At 43.8% G+C, this 18,616-nt stretch overlaps 1 protein-coding gene across 1 annotated transcript in view; it reads right to left on the reverse strand.

Annotated features, from left to right (window-relative positions):
* LOC137418386 (putative serine/threonine-protein kinase MARK-C) overlaps window positions 1-18,616 on the reverse strand; it is a 98,268-nt gene that overhangs the window by 62,234 nt on the left and 17,418 nt on the right. The window contains exons 9-14 of the mRNA XM_078769012.1: window positions 12,468-12,554; window positions 9,991-10,032; window positions 9,669-9,717; window positions 4,868-4,942; window positions 1,053-1,123; window positions 852-908 (exon numbers count right to left, since the gene is read on the reverse strand). Of these exons, the coding sequence (XP_078625138.1) occupies window positions 852-908; window positions 1,053-1,123; window positions 4,868-4,942; window positions 9,669-9,717; window positions 9,991-10,032; window positions 12,468-12,554 (381 nt within the window). The remainder of the gene's footprint in view (window positions 1-851; window positions 909-1,052; window positions 1,124-4,867; window positions 4,943-9,668; window positions 9,718-9,990; window positions 10,033-12,467; window positions 12,555-18,616) is intronic.

Here is an 18,616-nt window from a genome sequence, read left to right on the forward strand (position 1 = left end):
CCATCCTCCCATCTTTCTCTCTCTCTCTCTCTCTCTCTCTCTCTCTCTCTTCCACCCTCCCTCCTCTCTCTTCTCTCTTCCCCATCCGGCTCTCCCTTTCCTCTCTCTCTCTCCTCTCCCACCTCTTCCCTTCCCACCTCTTCCCTCCACCCTCCCTCCTCTCCTCCCCACTCTCTTCATATTCCCGTCAGGAAGTGACTCAGTGTTACCTGGCAAAGCCAGGTACTTTTGTGAGTTAGGCAATGATCTGAATATGGGAGACAAGGTTGAGGAAGAACAGCATTTATGGACAAGTGACCATAACATAGTGTGTGTAATTGGATTCTGTGAAGACAAGATTGAGATTGTAGGATGAGGTTATTAGACGTCAGGAAGGTAAATTTTGAGAGTTTGAGGAGAGTGGGTTTAAATTGAAATAAACCACCAGGAGGGCAATCAGTATCAGAAAAATGGGCAACCTTCAAAGAGGAAATATACAACATCTTCACAATGTTGCCGTGAATAGAGAAATCAAAATTAAACACAAATTCCAACAGTGGGGGCTGTCTTTTTCACAGACAACAACCGAGCTGGATTGGGTATTTAATTTAATTTGATATCTTACTTTCTATTGATATTTCAAGTTTAACTCATCATGCAATGAACACAAAAGGGTCCATATGCGACAAATCCCTACCACCCCCTCTTTCCCTCCATTGTAGGTCATCATTTTCTTCCCAACAATACGAATTTTTTTCTTTCCTACCCCCTCTACTTTCCACTCCCATTCCTTCCTTTGCTCCACCAAAAAATGGTTTTCATTGCAGTGTTATGAGGAACGCATCACGGTCTGCACTGGTGTAGTTGGTTACCTTCATATCCCTGTGCACAATGTTCCAGGAGTGCAAGTACTCAACAGCTGCAGCCATCTGGGGGAAGAGGGAGATGAAATATTCAAACATGGACACAGATTGTGGTTGTTAAGATTTTACAATTTTGAGTGCAATTCTTTCTGTCCTCTTTCAAACCACATCAGAAACATCACACTGAGGCTGAAACCAACTTCAGCTCACCTGCCTCATGGGACCCCACAACTCTCTTTCTGTACGTTTCCACAGAAGATCAATTTGGGAAGCGAGTGAACCTGCACACATCAGACAGCAACATACAAGGGCAACGCAATGAGATTCTTCATTTTTAAGAAACGAGACGAGGAAAAGTTGTTTTGTTTTTGAAGATTTGAATGTTTCATTGTTAAAATAAACACAAAATGATAAAGATAAAAACAAAAAGGTCATGAAAGAGCAAGGTGATAGAGGGCCATAGTTGGACACAAATTGGGGAAAGAAGGAACAGGAAGAGGGGAGGAAGAGAGAGAGAGAGAGAGAGAGAGAGAGAGAGAGGAAGAGAGAGGAAGAGAGAGGAAGAGAGAAGAAGAGAGAGGAAGAGAGAGGAAGAGAGAGGGAGAGTGGAGGGGGGGGGGGGGGTAAACACAGGACACTGGAAGTGAAGGGTAGAATGAAAAGAGTGTTCATTGGGAAAGAAAAAATATTGAGGAAAGGGTGGAGGGTGACATGAGATGGGTGGTGCACCACCTGTATTTATTTTTTTGGGGTATTCAGAATTGAGGCTCGTGTGAGAGCTAACACCTTAAACACGAAAACATGCACGGCCACATAACGTATACAATAAAGGGAGTGGGAGACAGGAGGGGAAAGAGATAGGAAAGCACACAAGCACAACAACAGTAGAGAACAGGGACATCAGTAGATCTGTGGAAGGGAGAGGGCTGGGGGGAGGGCGGAGGGGTGCATGGTATAAAACAATTGGACACTACGAGGAATTTCAGGAATTAAGTCGGAGATTGAAAAAGGTGGATTTGGGGTGTATTAACGGGGGTAGAAAAGATCAAAGTTTTGGATGGGGGAAGATAAGACATGGTGGTGAACAGCTGTTTTAAAGACTTGGAGGGAGGAGAGGGATTGAAGAGAGTGTGGGAGTTTGTTCCAGTGGCTGGAGAAAGAAGGAATGAAAGAGTGAAGGTAAGCAGAGAGTCTTGATTTTGGCAGCTTCAGCAGAAGAGTCTTGCTGTCAGATCTTGTGCGACCTGGAGGAATATGTGGCGGACAGAGCACAGACAGAGCAGGGGGAGCGAGGCTGGAGAGGAGTCGGTAGAAGACAAAAAGACCACCAACCTGCCTGCGGTGAGCGAGTGAAAGGCCCTCAGAATCAGCTTCACCGCAAGAGATACCAATGATTCTGAATGCTTTGGTTTCAACCGCGTGATGCTGGGCGAGGTGGGAGGCAGGAGCACTAGCACAGAGGGGAGAACAGTATTCCATTGAGCTGTGGAGAAAGCCTTGTGTGTGGTGAGGAGCTGAGAAGTGCCCAGGAGGGACTTCGCACGATGGAGAATTGCCCAGTCGGTGACTGGCTTTGGAGGCCAGCTTGGAAATGTGGTTTTCCAAGGAAAGATCATGTCAGATAGTGAGACCCAAAAGCTTGAGTGACAGAAGTTCTTGGAGAGGATTGTTCAGAAAGTCGATGGGAGGCGTGATACACATACCTGTCTGGCAGGGGTGGGCTCTGCGGAGATGGGCAGTTTTGCATATGTAATCAGCTGTGAGAGTGGGAGACTGCCATATTTGCTGCTATGACTCGTTGAGATCGAGGTAAGAGTTATTAATTTGCTGCTTCGTAGTTTGCCTCATTTTAAATGTATTGAGATGCCTTGTTTGTATCATGTAGACTAATGTTATGATCTTGTGTTATGTATAGATGCACCTGGTCGATTGCAATAAAGCCTCCTTTCCTGCGGTCTCTGGCTCTACTTTCACAACAGAGAGAGAGCACTTTACTTTGGAGATTGCAGAAGAGCTTGGAGAAAGGAAAGGATGAGGAGGACAAAAGGTTTGTCGGTGATGGGATGAGGCACAGTGAGGTGTTGTTTGAGGGGGGGGCAGAACGAAGTAGAAGGTGTTGTTTGAGGGTGGGGGCAGAGCGACGTAGAAGGTTGGAGGAGGTGGAGGTATGAGTTGGAAGCGAGAGGAAGCAGGGAGGAGTCAGCTTTGAGGAGAAGGGGTGAGAGGGGAGAAACATGGTGGGTAGAGATTTGAATGGGGGGGGGGGGGGTGAGGGGAGGGGTGAGGGAAGAGTTTGGAGGGAAGGGGTGAGAAGGGAGTTTAGGAGGGCAGGAGTGAGGGGTGAGTTTCGGAAGGGAGGGATGAGGGGGGAGTTTAGGTGGAGAGGGACGAGGGGAGTTTAGAAAGTGTTGGACGACAAAAGAAAAACGAACATTTATTACAAACTGGGTTTCTTGTAATTTTAAAGTCAGAGATCCGTTTGAAAAAGTTAGAGTAGCGGTGGAATGAAGGTGAGTTCAGAGAATGCAGAAAGGGAGAACAGTAAGAGATTGAATTTTTCTTGAAATGGAATGATTTGAAGAGGAAATTGAATACAGCTTTTCAAAGAGGAAGAAAAAGAGCGTGTTGTAATATACAACTGAGTACAGGACTGCAAGGGGAAGTTCAAATATTTTTAAACAAAACCATGAAAACTATCTGGAAAAATTCCCTGAGGTGAGGGCATGGATCTGAGAAAGAGAGAAAAAGGGTTGAATGAGCATGGTGAAAACAAGAATTGGAAAGTTGAGTATCGGCTGGAGAGGTGGAAGGAAAAGGAGATAAAGGGGGTGGGGCGAGACAACATGTGGTCGCACACGGGGGGAGGGAGCCGTGAGGAGAAAAGGAAATTATTATTTGGATTGTTTTTTTTGTTTTTTTTTAGATTTAAGACTAAACAAAGTGGAAGGTGTTCGGGGGAAATAGGGGGTGAACAACACGATGGTTTAGTGATTCGACAACGCGACGGGAAGCCGAGAGGGCAGTCCCCACACACGGCGTGAACAACAAAATGACTAATTACACACAAGTTTGCAAGAATACAAACCAATATCGAACTAGAAAAACACAGTGAACACACACAGTAAAATAACCAGTACAAATTGGACAAAAATACGATTGTGAAAATACTTATCTTTGATGACGTGGAGAGCTCAGAAGGACGCTACCTCACCGGAGGAACCAGAAGCGGGAACTGGTATTAAGTCTTTGAGGGGAGAATGTGATTGAATAGTTTCCAGAGGGCAATTGCAGAAATTGAAGAAAAGAGGAACAAAAAAGTTGAGGTGTGTGTAAAGTGTGCACTTTGAGTTTAACCAGGAGGCGATTAGTGCAGGAACTTGTGTAGTGAAGGATTGGGCGACTTAGATCAGTCTCTTCCAAGACACTCTGCCTTTTGACAGGTCGCATAAATGAGATGGGCCACCCCATCTGCCATGTTAGGAACTGGCAATGTGTTTCAGCCTCATCACCTGATATGATAATAATTTTGAGAGCTTCTTATTAAACAGAAATCAAATCAGTTTGTGATGCTGCCATCTCATCACCTAAATGAGAGGGCAGCAAAATCACAAACGGGTCTCCAGGATCCTGTGGAATATAAAGCTCTCAAGAGGTCTCCATTGGACAACACAGACACCTTGTGGACTATGTGTTTGAGGAATTATTTGGAATGATGGAATCTGCAGCTCAGTTTGGAAGACAGCTTTGATATGTGATCCACGTCATGGCTGATGGTGAAGCCTATAAAGTCAAGAAGCCGAACCACTTCCTGTGTTTGACCAGGAAAAACGATCAGTTGGTTGTTTTTTACAATCGTGCCGGAGTGACCGGGTGAAACTGAGATGTGTCAGAACTGAAAGAGATGGTCCATCAATCACATCAAAATTCATGTTTACTAATTTCTAACTTATTGAGGGACTCAGGTAAAAGTGGACTTGACAGACACAAACAGTGGATTTTCAGCAAAATGACGTCAGAAACCTCACCTGCTTCCACATACTCCAAAACCAGGACGACGCGGTGACTGCATGGATGTTTTATCGGGATGTCGATCAACTTTACTGAAGGGAAATGAGATGGTGGAGCATAGGTTAATATGGCGATACTTTTTCCACATCCGAAATTTGCATTTATGTTTATTTAAATTATACAATGGACTACAAAATGTAAATGTTTCCTGGTATTTGTTATATTTTATCACCTTTATCGATCAATATTGTTGAAATGAAGATCAAATAGCTGTATGTAGAAATATGTTGAAAAAGACAAAACTTTACATGGGGTAAACCTACTTTTTCACATGACTACATTCTGTGCCTCACACCATGATAGACCCAACTCATTCAGATCAGTTACCATAGTCTTTCAACAAACAAACAACAACAGGCTTTTTAAGGCCATTTTCCCTGCAAGAGCGGGGGATGGCCTTGCGGTCCCCTTGACAATCTTCTCCATTTTGCCCTATTTTCTGCATCTCCCCTTGTTAACCCCCTTGCCCGCATTTCTTCTTCGGCCATCTTTGGCCAAGTCTTTCTCGGTCTTCCCCGTCCTCTACTTCCTTCTGCATTCATTTCCATCACTCTTCTCAACCAGTCACTTTCATCTTTCCTCAACACATGACCAAACCATCTCAACCTGTTCCTCTTCACAGCATCCATCACAGACTCTATTCCCATCATCTTTCACAATTCATCATTTGTCTTCCTCTCTCTCAACGATACTCCACACATTCACCGGACCATTCGCATTTCCACCCTTCATTGCTGCTCCCATAAATCATAACACTTCTCACACATGCAGCATACACCTTTCCCTTCAGCTTTAACGACACTCCCCTACTCGTCAGCATGCCACTCAGTTCCCGAAACTTCTTCCATGCACATCTCACTCCAGCAACCATTGCCGAGTCTGATCCACCTTCTCCATTCAGCATGTCTCCTCGGTAACAAAATGTTTTCACACCTTCCAGCTTCATGCCGTCTCCAAGATCCAACTCAACATTTCCTCCATCTGCAGCTCCCTCTGTGCACACCTTACACTGCAATGTAGCTGCCACACTGGTTAATGACCCTCTAAAACCACTACATTTTTGATGAACCCACTCAGCGCACATTGTACATTGAATGGAATTCACTCCGACACCCTTACTGCATACAGCACACGCCCACTTCCCAGTTCTTTCCACCTCACCACATGCTTTACCACTTGCCATCACCTTCATCTTTCCGATATTCACCTTCAGACCTTTTGTCTCCATACATTCCTTCCACTTGTTCATCTTCTCCTTCAGTCCATCCATACTTTCTGCAATCAACACCAGATCATCTGCATACAACAACTCACACGGTAAACCCTCCTTTACGTTCCGAGCCAGCACCTCCATCACAGCTACAAATAGTAGTGGACTTTGTACCGACCCATGATGCACTCCCACCTTCACCTCAAACTCACCACTGTTCCCCTCCTTGGTCCTTGCAGCTGTGCGCGCTCTTTTGTACATTGCCATCACGACTGATGAACCATTCCTCCACTCCCAACATCCTCAATGCCCATGTCACTACTTCAGGTGGAACCCTATCAAATGCTTTCTCCAGATCAACAAACCCAAGAAACAACTTCTTCCTCTTCTCCATGTACTTCTCCTGCAACTGCCTCACAATAAAAAGCGCGTCTGTCGTTCCTCCTCCTGGCATAAATCCAAACTGCATTTCGTCAATCTTCACTTTCTTCCTTTTCCTCCTCTCCAACACCCTATCCAATACCTTCATTCCATGCTCCAACACCTTTATCACTCGATACGAGCCACAGTTATGAGGGTCACATTTCCCCTTGTAGAGAGGGACGAGGGTAATCGGTTCCCAACCACTGGAATGCGGCCTTCTTTCACCACCAGATTGCAGATCTCTGTCATTCTCTTCACACCCCAATTTCCGGCTGATACCTCCCACAACTCCAGTCGGCCCTCCCGCATTTCTACTCTTCATTGCTTTTATCGCTCCCTCAAAATCCTTCTCGGTTATCTTCTCTGCCGGTCCTAAAAATGGGTTACTCTCGATGTTTCCATCCCATTCATTCTCTGCATTCAACAGTATTTCCATGTATCTCTTCCATCTAACTTTCATTCCATCTGGGTCCACAACGCTTTGTCCCACTTCATCCTTCAAGCAATGCACCCCCATCACATCACACCTCTCTTTCGCTATCTGCTTTGCAATCCTGAATACCGCTCTCTGACCCTCTTCCAAATCCAAGCGTCCTCCGAACATTTTCCTCCATGCATCCCGCGCATTTGCTACCTCTTCCTATGCAGCCTTCTTGGCTGTCTTATAACTTTCATGCTCTGCCTTTTCTGTCCCCATACCCTTCGCCTTCTGCCACTCCTTGAAATTCTTCCTCTTCTCGTCAATCTTCTTTCCAACTTCATCATCCCACCACCATGTTTCCGAGTGCCTCGGTGGTCCTTTTGTCCATCCACATACCTCACCAACGGCTCCCAACAGACTATCTTTCATTGACATCCAACCACTTTCAAGCTCAACCACATCATCCTCTCCCATACTCAGCCTCGCTTTTAATGTCTCCCTCAGTGTCACCTCTTTCAACCTCCACACCTTCATGCTAGGTTGGTACTTCACCCACCGAGCTCTCCTCGCAACTTTCACCCTTATGTCGCAGACAACCAAGTTGTGTTGTGAAACAGACTCTTCCCCCGGGATCACCTTTGTGTCCCCGAGGTGCCCCCTATCTCGCCTATGCACCAGCAGGTAGTCAACAGTTGTCGTCGACCCACCTGACGTGTATGCAACAAGCTTATTATCCTCTTTCTGGAACGGAGTATTACAAATCAACAAATCAGCTCCATGAGCAAACTCCAAAATCCTTTCCCCTTCTCCATTTATCACACCATATCCATAACCCCCATGAACTTCCTCAAAACCGTCCATACTCCTTCCCACATGTCCATTTAGGTCTCCTCCTTCCACAACAACTTCCTCATCTTTCACGTTTTACATCAGCTTCTCTATCGCACACCAGAACTTGTCCTTCTCTTCATCGCTCCGACCAACCTGCGGAGCATATCCCGAGATGACGTTCACCAAGAGCTTTCCAATCATCATTTTCACCATCATCAACCTTTCACTCACTCCAGTCACACTCACTACACTGTCTACAAACTCCTCAGAAAACAGGACACCAACACCATTCACGTATTCTGGGCACCCTTGCCACACAAACTTGTATTTCTGTCCCTGCCTACCCTTCACCATTCTCACACCACTTCCCTTCCATCTCGTCTCCTGTACACAACATATGTCCACTCTTCTTCTGACCAATACTTCCACCACTTCTCCTGATCTCCCTGTCATTGTCCCTACATTCAATGTCCCAAACCTCAGAAACCGATCTCCACATCAGACGTTTCGTCGTCATAAATGGAGTGATTTCCACCCTTGCTTTGATCGGGTTCCCCACCTTGAGTTTTGACAAGAGGGAGTGGGGTCCCCATCGTAATGGCCGCAAATGCCGAAAACCGGTCAGCAGCTGCAGGTAATGGGTACTTCGGGCTGTACCCTGCCCATGTGTAGTTGTAATTGTCATGGTTCTCTTTTTGAGGCAATGTTTTTATGGCCGGATGCCCTTCCTGACGCCAACCCTTTTAGTCGCCTCTTACGACACGCAGGGATACGGTGTACCTATTCGAAACCGGGGTACACACGGGCACCATAGTCCTTCGCCAAGTTGTTTTTGGCCTGCCTGGTTCCCTCCTTCCTGGCAGAGTTCATCCGAATGCAACATTGGGGATTCGGTCAGGGGACATTCTAAGCACGTAGCCAAGCCATTGGAGGCGGCGACGCTGAATTTCAAGGGCAATTCTGTGGCAACCGGTTCTTTCATGTCAGTCTTTGTTGGATATCGTATTTAGCCAGAAGCTGCAGCAAATTTTCGATAGACATCCATTGTGGAAAGATTCCACCATGCACATATCTGACTTAATTAACCGCCAGCACTCAGAGCTATACAGAAGAACAGACTTGACATTGCTGTTATAACATCTTATCTTTGTCTTCAGGCTGAACTGCTTCGACTTCCAGATACAATGGATTTGAGCGATTGCATTGCAAGCTTTGTGGATTCTTACTTGTCTTAGCTCCATTGTCTTTGCTGATTAGACTGCCAAGGCATGTAAACTCATCTGCAGTCTCCCGGGCTTCTCCATTTACAGTAATGGATGCAGGAGTTACGGTGTTGATGTTCATCACCTTGGTCTTGGTGGTATTGATATTAAATCTGTCCTTCTTCTGGATAGCTAGCCTGTCAGTTTGTCCATGCAAATATGTGTACCTTGATGACAAAACAGCCAAATCATCAGCAAACTCCAGATTTACAAGTTGGGTGGAAAGGGTCCACTGGATGCCTCGAGGTCTATCTGATGTGGTGTTCCTTATGATCCAGTCGATCGTAATCAGAAAGTGGATAGGTGATATAATACAACCATGGCAAACCCCAGGCTCTTCCAGGAACCACTGTGATAAGGAGGTGTTCAGGATGACACTGCATTCAAAGTGGTAAAAGAATTTGCTTATGAGAGTGATCATCTTCTGTGTAATTCCATAAGATCTCAGTATTTTCCACAAGCTTGCTCTATGAACATGATCAAATTCCTTCTCGATTTCAATGAAATTGATATTAAGAGGTGCATTTCATTCTAATCATTCTTATTATTATTATATTAATATATTCTATTGCAATCAAACTTCAATAAGTTTGAGTGAAATCCATACTTACTAATGTTTGGGTGATTTAGTGACTTCATTATCGAAGCTTCATGCAACATCTGGGAAAAAAAACAACAAAAAAAAACAATGAAGGAAAAAAGAGAAAGATAAAATTATACAAATTCTTTCAATAAGCTGGATTCAGGTTAAGTCACCCCATCACAATAACCACAAGATTGTAACTCTCACACAGAGACGCATGGCCTCAGGAGCCAAGAGACAAAGATGTATCACAGACAAAGATTCTACCAGGACAGTTCAGAGGTAAGTTAAACTGTGTTGTTAGTTCAACAGTTAAAAATACCACTATCCCAATCTCAACACAAACTTACCATTTCTCCATCTCGAAAAGATTTTGCCAACTTCAAAGCAACCTGAAAGAGGCGACAATATATCATATTATAACATCTGATACATTGTGGGAAAATGAGTAAAATACAGACTTGGCATTTAATATGGCATATTTTTTTTGTGGGGGAGAACTTACTTTTCAAGATGTCTTAGAACCAAAAGTTAATTGGAATTATGTTGAAATTATTCGAGATTTTGTTAATGTGACCTTTAAAAGAAACAAAAACCACATTTGACATTTCAAAGCAAATAAATTGATCCTTGAAAGTGATGTAAACTGATATCGAACTCAATTCACGGACAGTACTGTGTTAAACTTCTGTACGTTTTCCAGAAGTATCTCTGTATTTTGCACATTAGCCAAAAATATTTTCAACAAAAACAAAAGCTAAATTATGACTGGGATTACGGACAGTAAAATTACAGTTCAGTTCTTCATGTAACCCCCACGAGCATTCAGGAGAGCACGTACACGTCGAGGCATGCTGTTCACGAGATTTGCCAAGGTTTGGACAGGAATTGCTTGCCATGCAGTGACAATAGTCTGCTGCAATTCACGCACAGTGGTAGGCTGCTGGTCCAAGTTGTCGATTTGACGCGTTAATTCTGCCCACAAGTTCTCTATTGGATTCATATCCGGGGACATGGCAGGCCACTCCATATGCTCTACACCACGGTCAGCAAGAAAGTGTTGGATCATGCGAGCACGATGAGGCCGTGCATTGTCATCTTGGAAGACAAAGTTTCCTCGAAAGGCTGCACGAGCAAATGGAAGCAATGTTTCTTAAAGAATGACCCTGTACTTGAACTGGTTCAGGTTTCCATTCAGAACAACCAGGTCAGTTTTGCCCCCTGCATGAAAAGCAGCCCAAACGGTCACCCCAGCACCTCCAGCTTGGACTCTTGGCACTATACAATCTTCGTTGTGGGCTTCATGCACTTGTCTGCGCACTCGGACGCGGCCATCTTGACGATAGACCAGAAATCTAGACTCGTCACTGAAGGTCACATGATTCCAGTGTCCTGGCTGCCATTGACGGTGCTCCCTGGCCTACTGCAATTGGCGCTGGCTGTGTTGTCTGGTCAGGCGTGGCTTTCTCAGGGGACGCCTGGCACGATAGCCTGCTTGATCCAGTCGTTGGTTGACTAGCCTTCTGGATACAGGCACATTTGTCAGTTGCTGCCACTCAGCCCTAAGCGGGTTTGCTGACTTGGTACGGCCATTGCGGACTAACCGGTGCAGCTGGCGGTCATCTCTCCTTGTGGTTCTGCGTGGACGTCCTGGCCTCGGTATTGGAGTAGGGACACCCCTCTGAGCATTTCGTTTCAGGATCTTTGACACCTGACCTTGAGTGATGCCATACTGCCGAGCAATAGTACGCTGTTTCATGCCAGAATTTCGTAAAGCCACCACTCCATGACAAACAGCATTGTCAAGTTGACGGACCATCTCCAGAGGAAGCGGCAATAACTTTTGTAGACGTGCAGCAGTTGTTTTCCACTAATACAGAACGCAACAACCCTTATATACCCGATTGTGAAGCCAATCGTCAAATGTACCTGTCCTTACATTTTGTCACGCCACCTGTGATATAATCCTGTTATTGACTTCTTGCTGCGAAAGACAATCAGTGACATGGTTCTTTCAACAAAGACATCACGGAAGGGTAAAAGAAAGTCACCAGATTGATATACTGAGTTCAGAAAGTAAACCCAAGTCAAGAAAAAAAAAAATTCCATATTATATGCCACGTCTGTATATGACATTGGTTTGTCGTGATGTACAATTATTATACCTGTTTATACTGAAGCCAACGTCGGAGATAAATTGTAGAAAGAAACAACTTCACACATACGGACGATAAAAAGGGGACTAGGTAAACGATTACATCAGCACACCACAAGTGAATCTATTCGAGTGTTAAGAATTGGAAGTAGGACAAACATTGAGGTTCAAGGGATAAGGGAGTAGAAGGGGGTGGGGGGGGGGGGGGGGGCAGTGATGGGCATCAAACTGCAAATTGGGGAAAAAAATAAAATGAAAATCAATGGTAGGAATGAAGAAGCCCCCTCAATTTTGCATCAAGGGGTTTCCCCCATTATTTTTGGTGAGATTTCTGACACACAACCATCATCTGTCACAGATTACACATTATTTGTTCATTGAAATCACATCTATGATGTAATCTTCTCCACATGATGTGGGCCCTGCAAGTCAAAAGAAAAAGCATCGTTCATCTCATCAGAAATAGAGAAGATAAATTCAGATGCAGGAGAATTTCCCGATCCCTTTGCTCTCATCCTTCTTCCATGTGTCTCTCCGTTGTTTCCCTCTACACTGCTTGCTATCTGTATTTTCCACCGTGTTCAGTTCTGTGTTCTATCTCGCTCTCCCGTGAGCTGTTCTATCTCCCAGAAAGTGAAATGAAGACACAGGAAGTATATCACAAGCTTGTACCTCATTTGTGCAGATGACATTCTTTGCTTTGTAAACGATTCCAAAACCTCCTTCTCCAATTTTGGAGATAACCTCCCACATCCCGACCTGAAAACAAAGGCACAAACAGAGCTTCACAACAGTGCTTCTGAAATGAAATAGAAACAAGAAAGAGTAATCAGATATTGCAGACCCTTGCCAGGACATGTTTTTCTTGGTTTTTAAGGTTAATGTGGTCAAACAAATATGGCGGCCGAACCACATGACCTATGACGTCATCTTTTTATTTTATTTTTTACACCAATTTATCCCGATGACGCTCAAAAAATTCCATCTTCATCGGATGAAGTTTTGTACTTGTCAAATTATGACATCCTAATGGAGGCACCGATGACATCATCATTAACATATTGTTATGTTTATGGGGGGGTAGGTGAAAGAATACCATAGGAGAGTTAAAATTGTGCAGGAAGTAGCATGGACCGTGTGACGAGCAGGATATATTCGATGCAATAAGTAGAGAAAACGTCGCTGAAGGTTGTTTAAATGTTCATCACACGAGGGGTGGTGACGTGCTAATCATCTCTCGGGTTTAAGGTTAGCTTTCCACTGTGCGTCACATCCTCTGCAAATTTTCCCCAACCTTTTTGCTGACATGGCTGGCCATGTAAATCAACCCTTAAATTGCAACAACCCTGGCAAAAGCCAAGCAGGGCCGGCGATGTGATCCCGGCCGAACTGGGCCTGCCCTCATGGAGCTAATAAGGCAAAAGACCCGGCCAGTAGAGGTGGAGAATCAATGGGCGGAGAAGAAGGCCGGCAGGCCACGCCCCGAGGTACGCGATTGGCCTGTAGGATGTGGGTGGGGCGAACTGAGGGACGTTCGATGATTGGCTCTCAGGAGTGAGGAAGAAGAGTGCGCGTCTGCTGCTCGGGATCGGAGAAGAAGGCTTTGCCATCTTTGGTCACTGTGCTGAAAGAGAGCGGTGTGCTGATTATCTTTGTATTCCTGTGAGGGAGAGTGGTTTTTCTGGACCGACGTGAGGGAGGTTTTGGTGGCTGTGGTGCTCTTCGGAGGCAGAGTGGGCCACGAGCGAGGCAGTGGAGGAGAAAGGAGGCAATCCTAATGAGCTTGCCACAGGCTCGAAAGCAAGTGCCTTTGACGAGTGGTGCTGCCGCCATTTTGAGCTTCCCGCGAGGGAGGCTTTGAACATCGTCACCGCCACCAATCTCAAAAGGGCCATTTGGGACACAGATAAGTGCCGGCACACAAAGATTTTATTTTCGTTTTATTTTCGCCTGTGTGTGTTATGCGAATCAGTGTGTGGAGGCGTCACACAGTCAGGTATTAGTTTTACCAAAACATTTATTTCATCCGCGTTTTATTTTCATTAAACCATTGTGTTGCATTTTACTGTCACGTTTATTTGTTGTGGTTTCGGAATAAACCCGTGTGTTCCGTTCAGGTAAACATCTCGCATCTCTTCATTCCTGTGCGTGCCAAAAATAACCGTCATCATCGGGAGGTCACCTAACAGTTAAAGCTGGTTCGACCATCCGTCTCCGCTGATATTAATCGCCTGAGACGTGAAAATCTGGTATTCTGCATGGAGAGTTCTTTACTACGAGCCATGTCTCAATTTTTTCTGTGCAGCGCTTTCGGAGATATGGAGCGTTTTTCAATTTTTCCAAGATGGCGCCAGTACCACAAGACATATGACGTCACAATTACAATTTTAAAAAAATCTACAGGAGCAGGTGCACGTATGGTGAAACTTTCCTGTCAATTGGACCAACAGTTGCAGAGAGAATCATATTTATTCTGTGCAGACAAACAGACAGACAAACAAACACACAAATGAAATATCACTCGGAGAGCGACACTTGGCAAAATACAACAAAGTAGAATGGCGCTCAGGAGAGCATCCTTTTACTTCATAAATAATTGGTGGTTGAATTATGTGACCTGATGTGCAAATCGTCTTCAAATTTTATGTGAATTGGATGAAAATTGACAATTTTAGAAATTTGGCCAATGTCTATGTTGGCGTAATTCTAAATTTGACCTATCTTTTGCCTATGTTGACCTCAAGAATAGTTGGTGGTTGGTTTCAGTAAGGTGATATGCAAATCATATTCAAATTTAAAGTAAATTGCATGAAAATTTAGGATTTTCACAATTTGAAATGAATGATGACCTTTGGCCAATGTTGACCTTTTGGCCGATGCTGATCTCAAAAAGAGTTGGTGGTTGAATTCATTTCGCTGACATAAAAATCCAATTCAAATTTCATGTCAATCAGATGAAAATTGAGAATTTTAGAAACTTGAAATTGTTGTTGACCTTTGGACTATGTTGACCATTTGGCCCATGGTGATCTCAAAAATAGTTGGTGGTTGACTTCAGTTAGCTGATATGTAAATCCCATTCAAATTTCAAGTGAATCGGATGAAAATAGAGGATTTTAGAAATTTGAAAAAAAGTGGTTGACCTTTGGCCTATGTTGACCTTTTGGCCTACGTTGATCTCAAAAATAGTTGGTGGTTGAATTCAGTTAGCCAATACATAAATCCTATTCAAATTTCAAGTCAATCGGATGAAAATTGAGGATTTTAGAAATTTCAAAAAAAAGTGGTTGACCTTGGCACTATGTTGACCTTTTGATTTTTTGACCTCAAAATATGTAGGATTTTGTCGGACCATGATCTCTACCATTTGGCAAAGTTTCATGAAGATCAGTTTAAAATTGTGACCTGGAGGCAAGTATAAATGAGCGCAAAGACAGACAGATAGACACACACACACCAGAGTGATCAACATACTTGCAAAAAAATTTTTTTTTTTGCCAAGTAACAAACACACAAATGAAAAATCACTCACAGAGCGGCACTTGGCAAAACAAAACAAAGTAGAATGGCAATCCGCAGAGCATCCTTTTGATCTCAAAAATAATTGGTGGTTGATTTCAGCGACCTGATATGCAAATCGTCTTCAAATTTTAAGTTAATCAAATGAAAATTGACAATTCTAGAAATTTGGCCTATGTTGACCTCTTGGCCGATGTTGACCTCAATAATAGTTGGTGGCTGAATTCAGTTCGCTAATATGAAAATCCTATTCAACTTTCAAGTCAATTGGACGAAAAATTTGGATTTTGGAAATTTGAAAAAAAAGTGGTTAACCTTTGGCCTGTGTTGATGTTATGACCAATGAGGATCTCAAAAATAGTTGGTGCTTGAATTCAGTTAGCTGATATGACAATCCTTTTCAAATTTCAAGTCATTCAGATGAAAATTGAGGATTTTAGGGATTTCAAAAAAGTGGTCGACCTTTGGACTATGTTGACCTTATGACCTATGCTGATCTCAAAAATAGTTGGTGGTTGAATTCAGTTCGCTGATATGAATATCCTATTCAAATTTCAAGTCAAACGGGTGAAAATTGAGGATTTTCGAAATTCGAAAAACAAGTGGTTGACCTTTGGCCTTTGCTGACCTGTTGGCCTATCAAAAATAGTTGGTGGTTGAATTCAGTAAGCTGATATGCAAATCCTATTCAGATTTCAAGTCAATCTGATGAAAATTGAGGATTTTAGAAACTTGATAAAAAGTGGTTGACCTTTTGGCCTAAGCTGATCTCAAAAATAGTTGGTGGTTGAATTCAGTTAGCTGATATGTAAATCCCATTCAAATTTCAAGTGAATCGGATGAAAATTGAGGATTATAGAAATTTGAAACAAAGTGGTTGACCTTAGGCCAATGTTGACCTTTTGGCTTATGTTGATCTCAGAAATAGTTGATGGTTGAATTCAGTCACTGATATGAAAATCATATTCAAATTTCAAGTCAATCAAATAAAATTGAGGATTTAAAGAATTTGAAAAAAGTGGTTGACCTTTGGCCTATGTTGACCGTTTGACCTCAAAAACATTTACGATTTTGTCGAACCACGGACTCTACCATTTGGTGAAGTTTCGTGAAGATCCGTTTGAAATTGTGACCTGTAGGCAAGTATAAGTGAGCGGAAAGACAAACACACACAAACTGGGGAGTGATTAACATACTTGTTTAAAAAAACTTTTTGCCTCGTAACAAACGTACTCAAATGCAATACCCTCCACTCTGGCAAGAGTAATAATAAAGCCATGTTTAAATGACGAGTACACCCGCTCACTATGGGAGTGGCAAAGAAGGGTCATTCCTCTTTTGGGTATAAAGATAACAGACTATCGATCTATGGTCGGGTCTCAAAAACAGCATCATATTCATATTCATGTCCCATACTCGTGGCAGAGGAAATATTTGGCAACAATGTTGTTCCACAATGTGTGCAGGGTGCCAGTGATAGCTTGCCTCCTCTTTGTGAAGAACACCGTGGGATCTTTAATGTGCTACAACTAATTCCGACAAACGGATGACCAGTTTAACATCGATCCGAGGGACGGCCCACACATTGATGAATCACCCTGCTATGAAACACATGCCTATGAAATATATGGCATGCAGATGCATATGCATGCCTATGAAACACAAGAATGACAGTTTATAGCTGGGCTGATATTCAAACCCAGGCGAGGCAGCTCACATCAACGACTGTAAGATATCTCATGGTAACTAAAAAGGAGGAAATAATTGGGATAATAAATAAATAGAGCAACACCACCCATAATGTCGTCACGCAATTATAGCAATACCCGACTTGCGTCGCCTCAACTCACACTTACGTTGCTTTATAAGCCAAACCTTTTATTCTCGAACGTTTTTAGAACTTACAAGACTGATACAAATGCCATACTACATCGCAAAGTACTGTTACGTTTGCAGAGGGTAGGCAGTGATTAGTTTCATACAGGTAGAATGTGTAGGTAATATGCTCCAACTGTCGTGAAGAAGAAGAAACCCAATGTAATAAGTAGGAAAATTGTGTGGACTGGACTGCCGTATGAGCTTGTATCTTCGTCCCCATTACAGGGGTGGGGCTTGTTCATTAGTGAGGGATTATGGGTAAATTAATTCCCTGTAAGTAATGGCCTCTGTAATTTACTCCTCTATTCCTTTTGACACAGCACTACAAACTATGGTCAAGCCACGCAATTGACACCCTAATTAATAACGCTAAATAAAAACTAACCGGAAGCCAGGCATGAAGCACTACCGCAGATTACCCCGACTTAATGAGCACACAGGACAGGCAGGGCCATGAGCCAAGCCCCGAAGGTCAGTGATTGGTCCAGGATTTGATTGGCACAAGGACTGGTAAGAAGGGACTCGCTGATTGGAAAAGCAGGCACGGATGACGTCAGAGCCACGCGTACAAAGTAGGTGGAACGGTGGACATTCTTCCTTCTCGGTTTGGGTCTGGTGGTGAACAAAAGTGTGCCGACGTCTCCTCTTGCGCCTTCTCCTTTTAGAGTTTGTTGGTGAACAGTCGCATTTTGGTCTCTCTCAGCATCACACTTTTATCTCTCGCCACATCGACATCCTTCTGGTTCTTCTCTTTGTTGTGGATCTCATCGTGAACGGTCGTGTTAGGACATCTTGCTCATGGTCGTGAGAAGGAAGAGCTGCGGTTTTCCCAAGCAGGAATGACAGTGGACAGGCGCTGCCTGCTCGCTGCAGCTCGACGAGGCCAGGAGTGAACGGATCGGGCAGCGAGGCCTGGTTACCCGACCATGCGCTGCGCGCCAACGAACGTGCGTTTTCCCGCCAAAGCATCGGACGATTTCTGCCGAGATTTCGGAGACGCTCAGAGTTAAGTGCACACAGACATATATATTTTCAGTTATTTTATCCCTCGTCTGTATTCGAGTGTGTGTGTGGGGGCGCTCCAATTTAGGAACTTCATTTATCGTGTATTTTCTTTGTTACTGGCATTTCCTTCATTTGACATGTTTATTTATACATTTTACATCCTGTGTCATTTGAGTTGATTTCATGCAGGGTCGAGGACATCGGGTGGACTCGTGCACGTAAGCGCACCTCGCATTCCTCCCCCCCCCCCCCCCCTCCCAGACAACGTCTTGACATCGACCAATATGCCCACATTATTACATCATTACACATACAGCACTTGTGCCATGTTTGATATAAATCCATTTAGCTGTTCTCAAATATTACATTCATATCTGACATGACGGATGAGCTCACCAAAATTCACAAAATCACCAAAT

The sequence above is a fragment of the Myxine glutinosa genome, unplaced genomic scaffold (genome assembly GCF_964187855.1).
Source record: "Myxine glutinosa unplaced genomic scaffold, kmMyxGlut1.1 SCAFFOLD_893, whole genome shotgun sequence".
Taxonomy (NCBI): Eukaryota; Metazoa; Chordata; class Myxini; order Myxiniformes; family Myxinidae; genus Myxine; species Myxine glutinosa.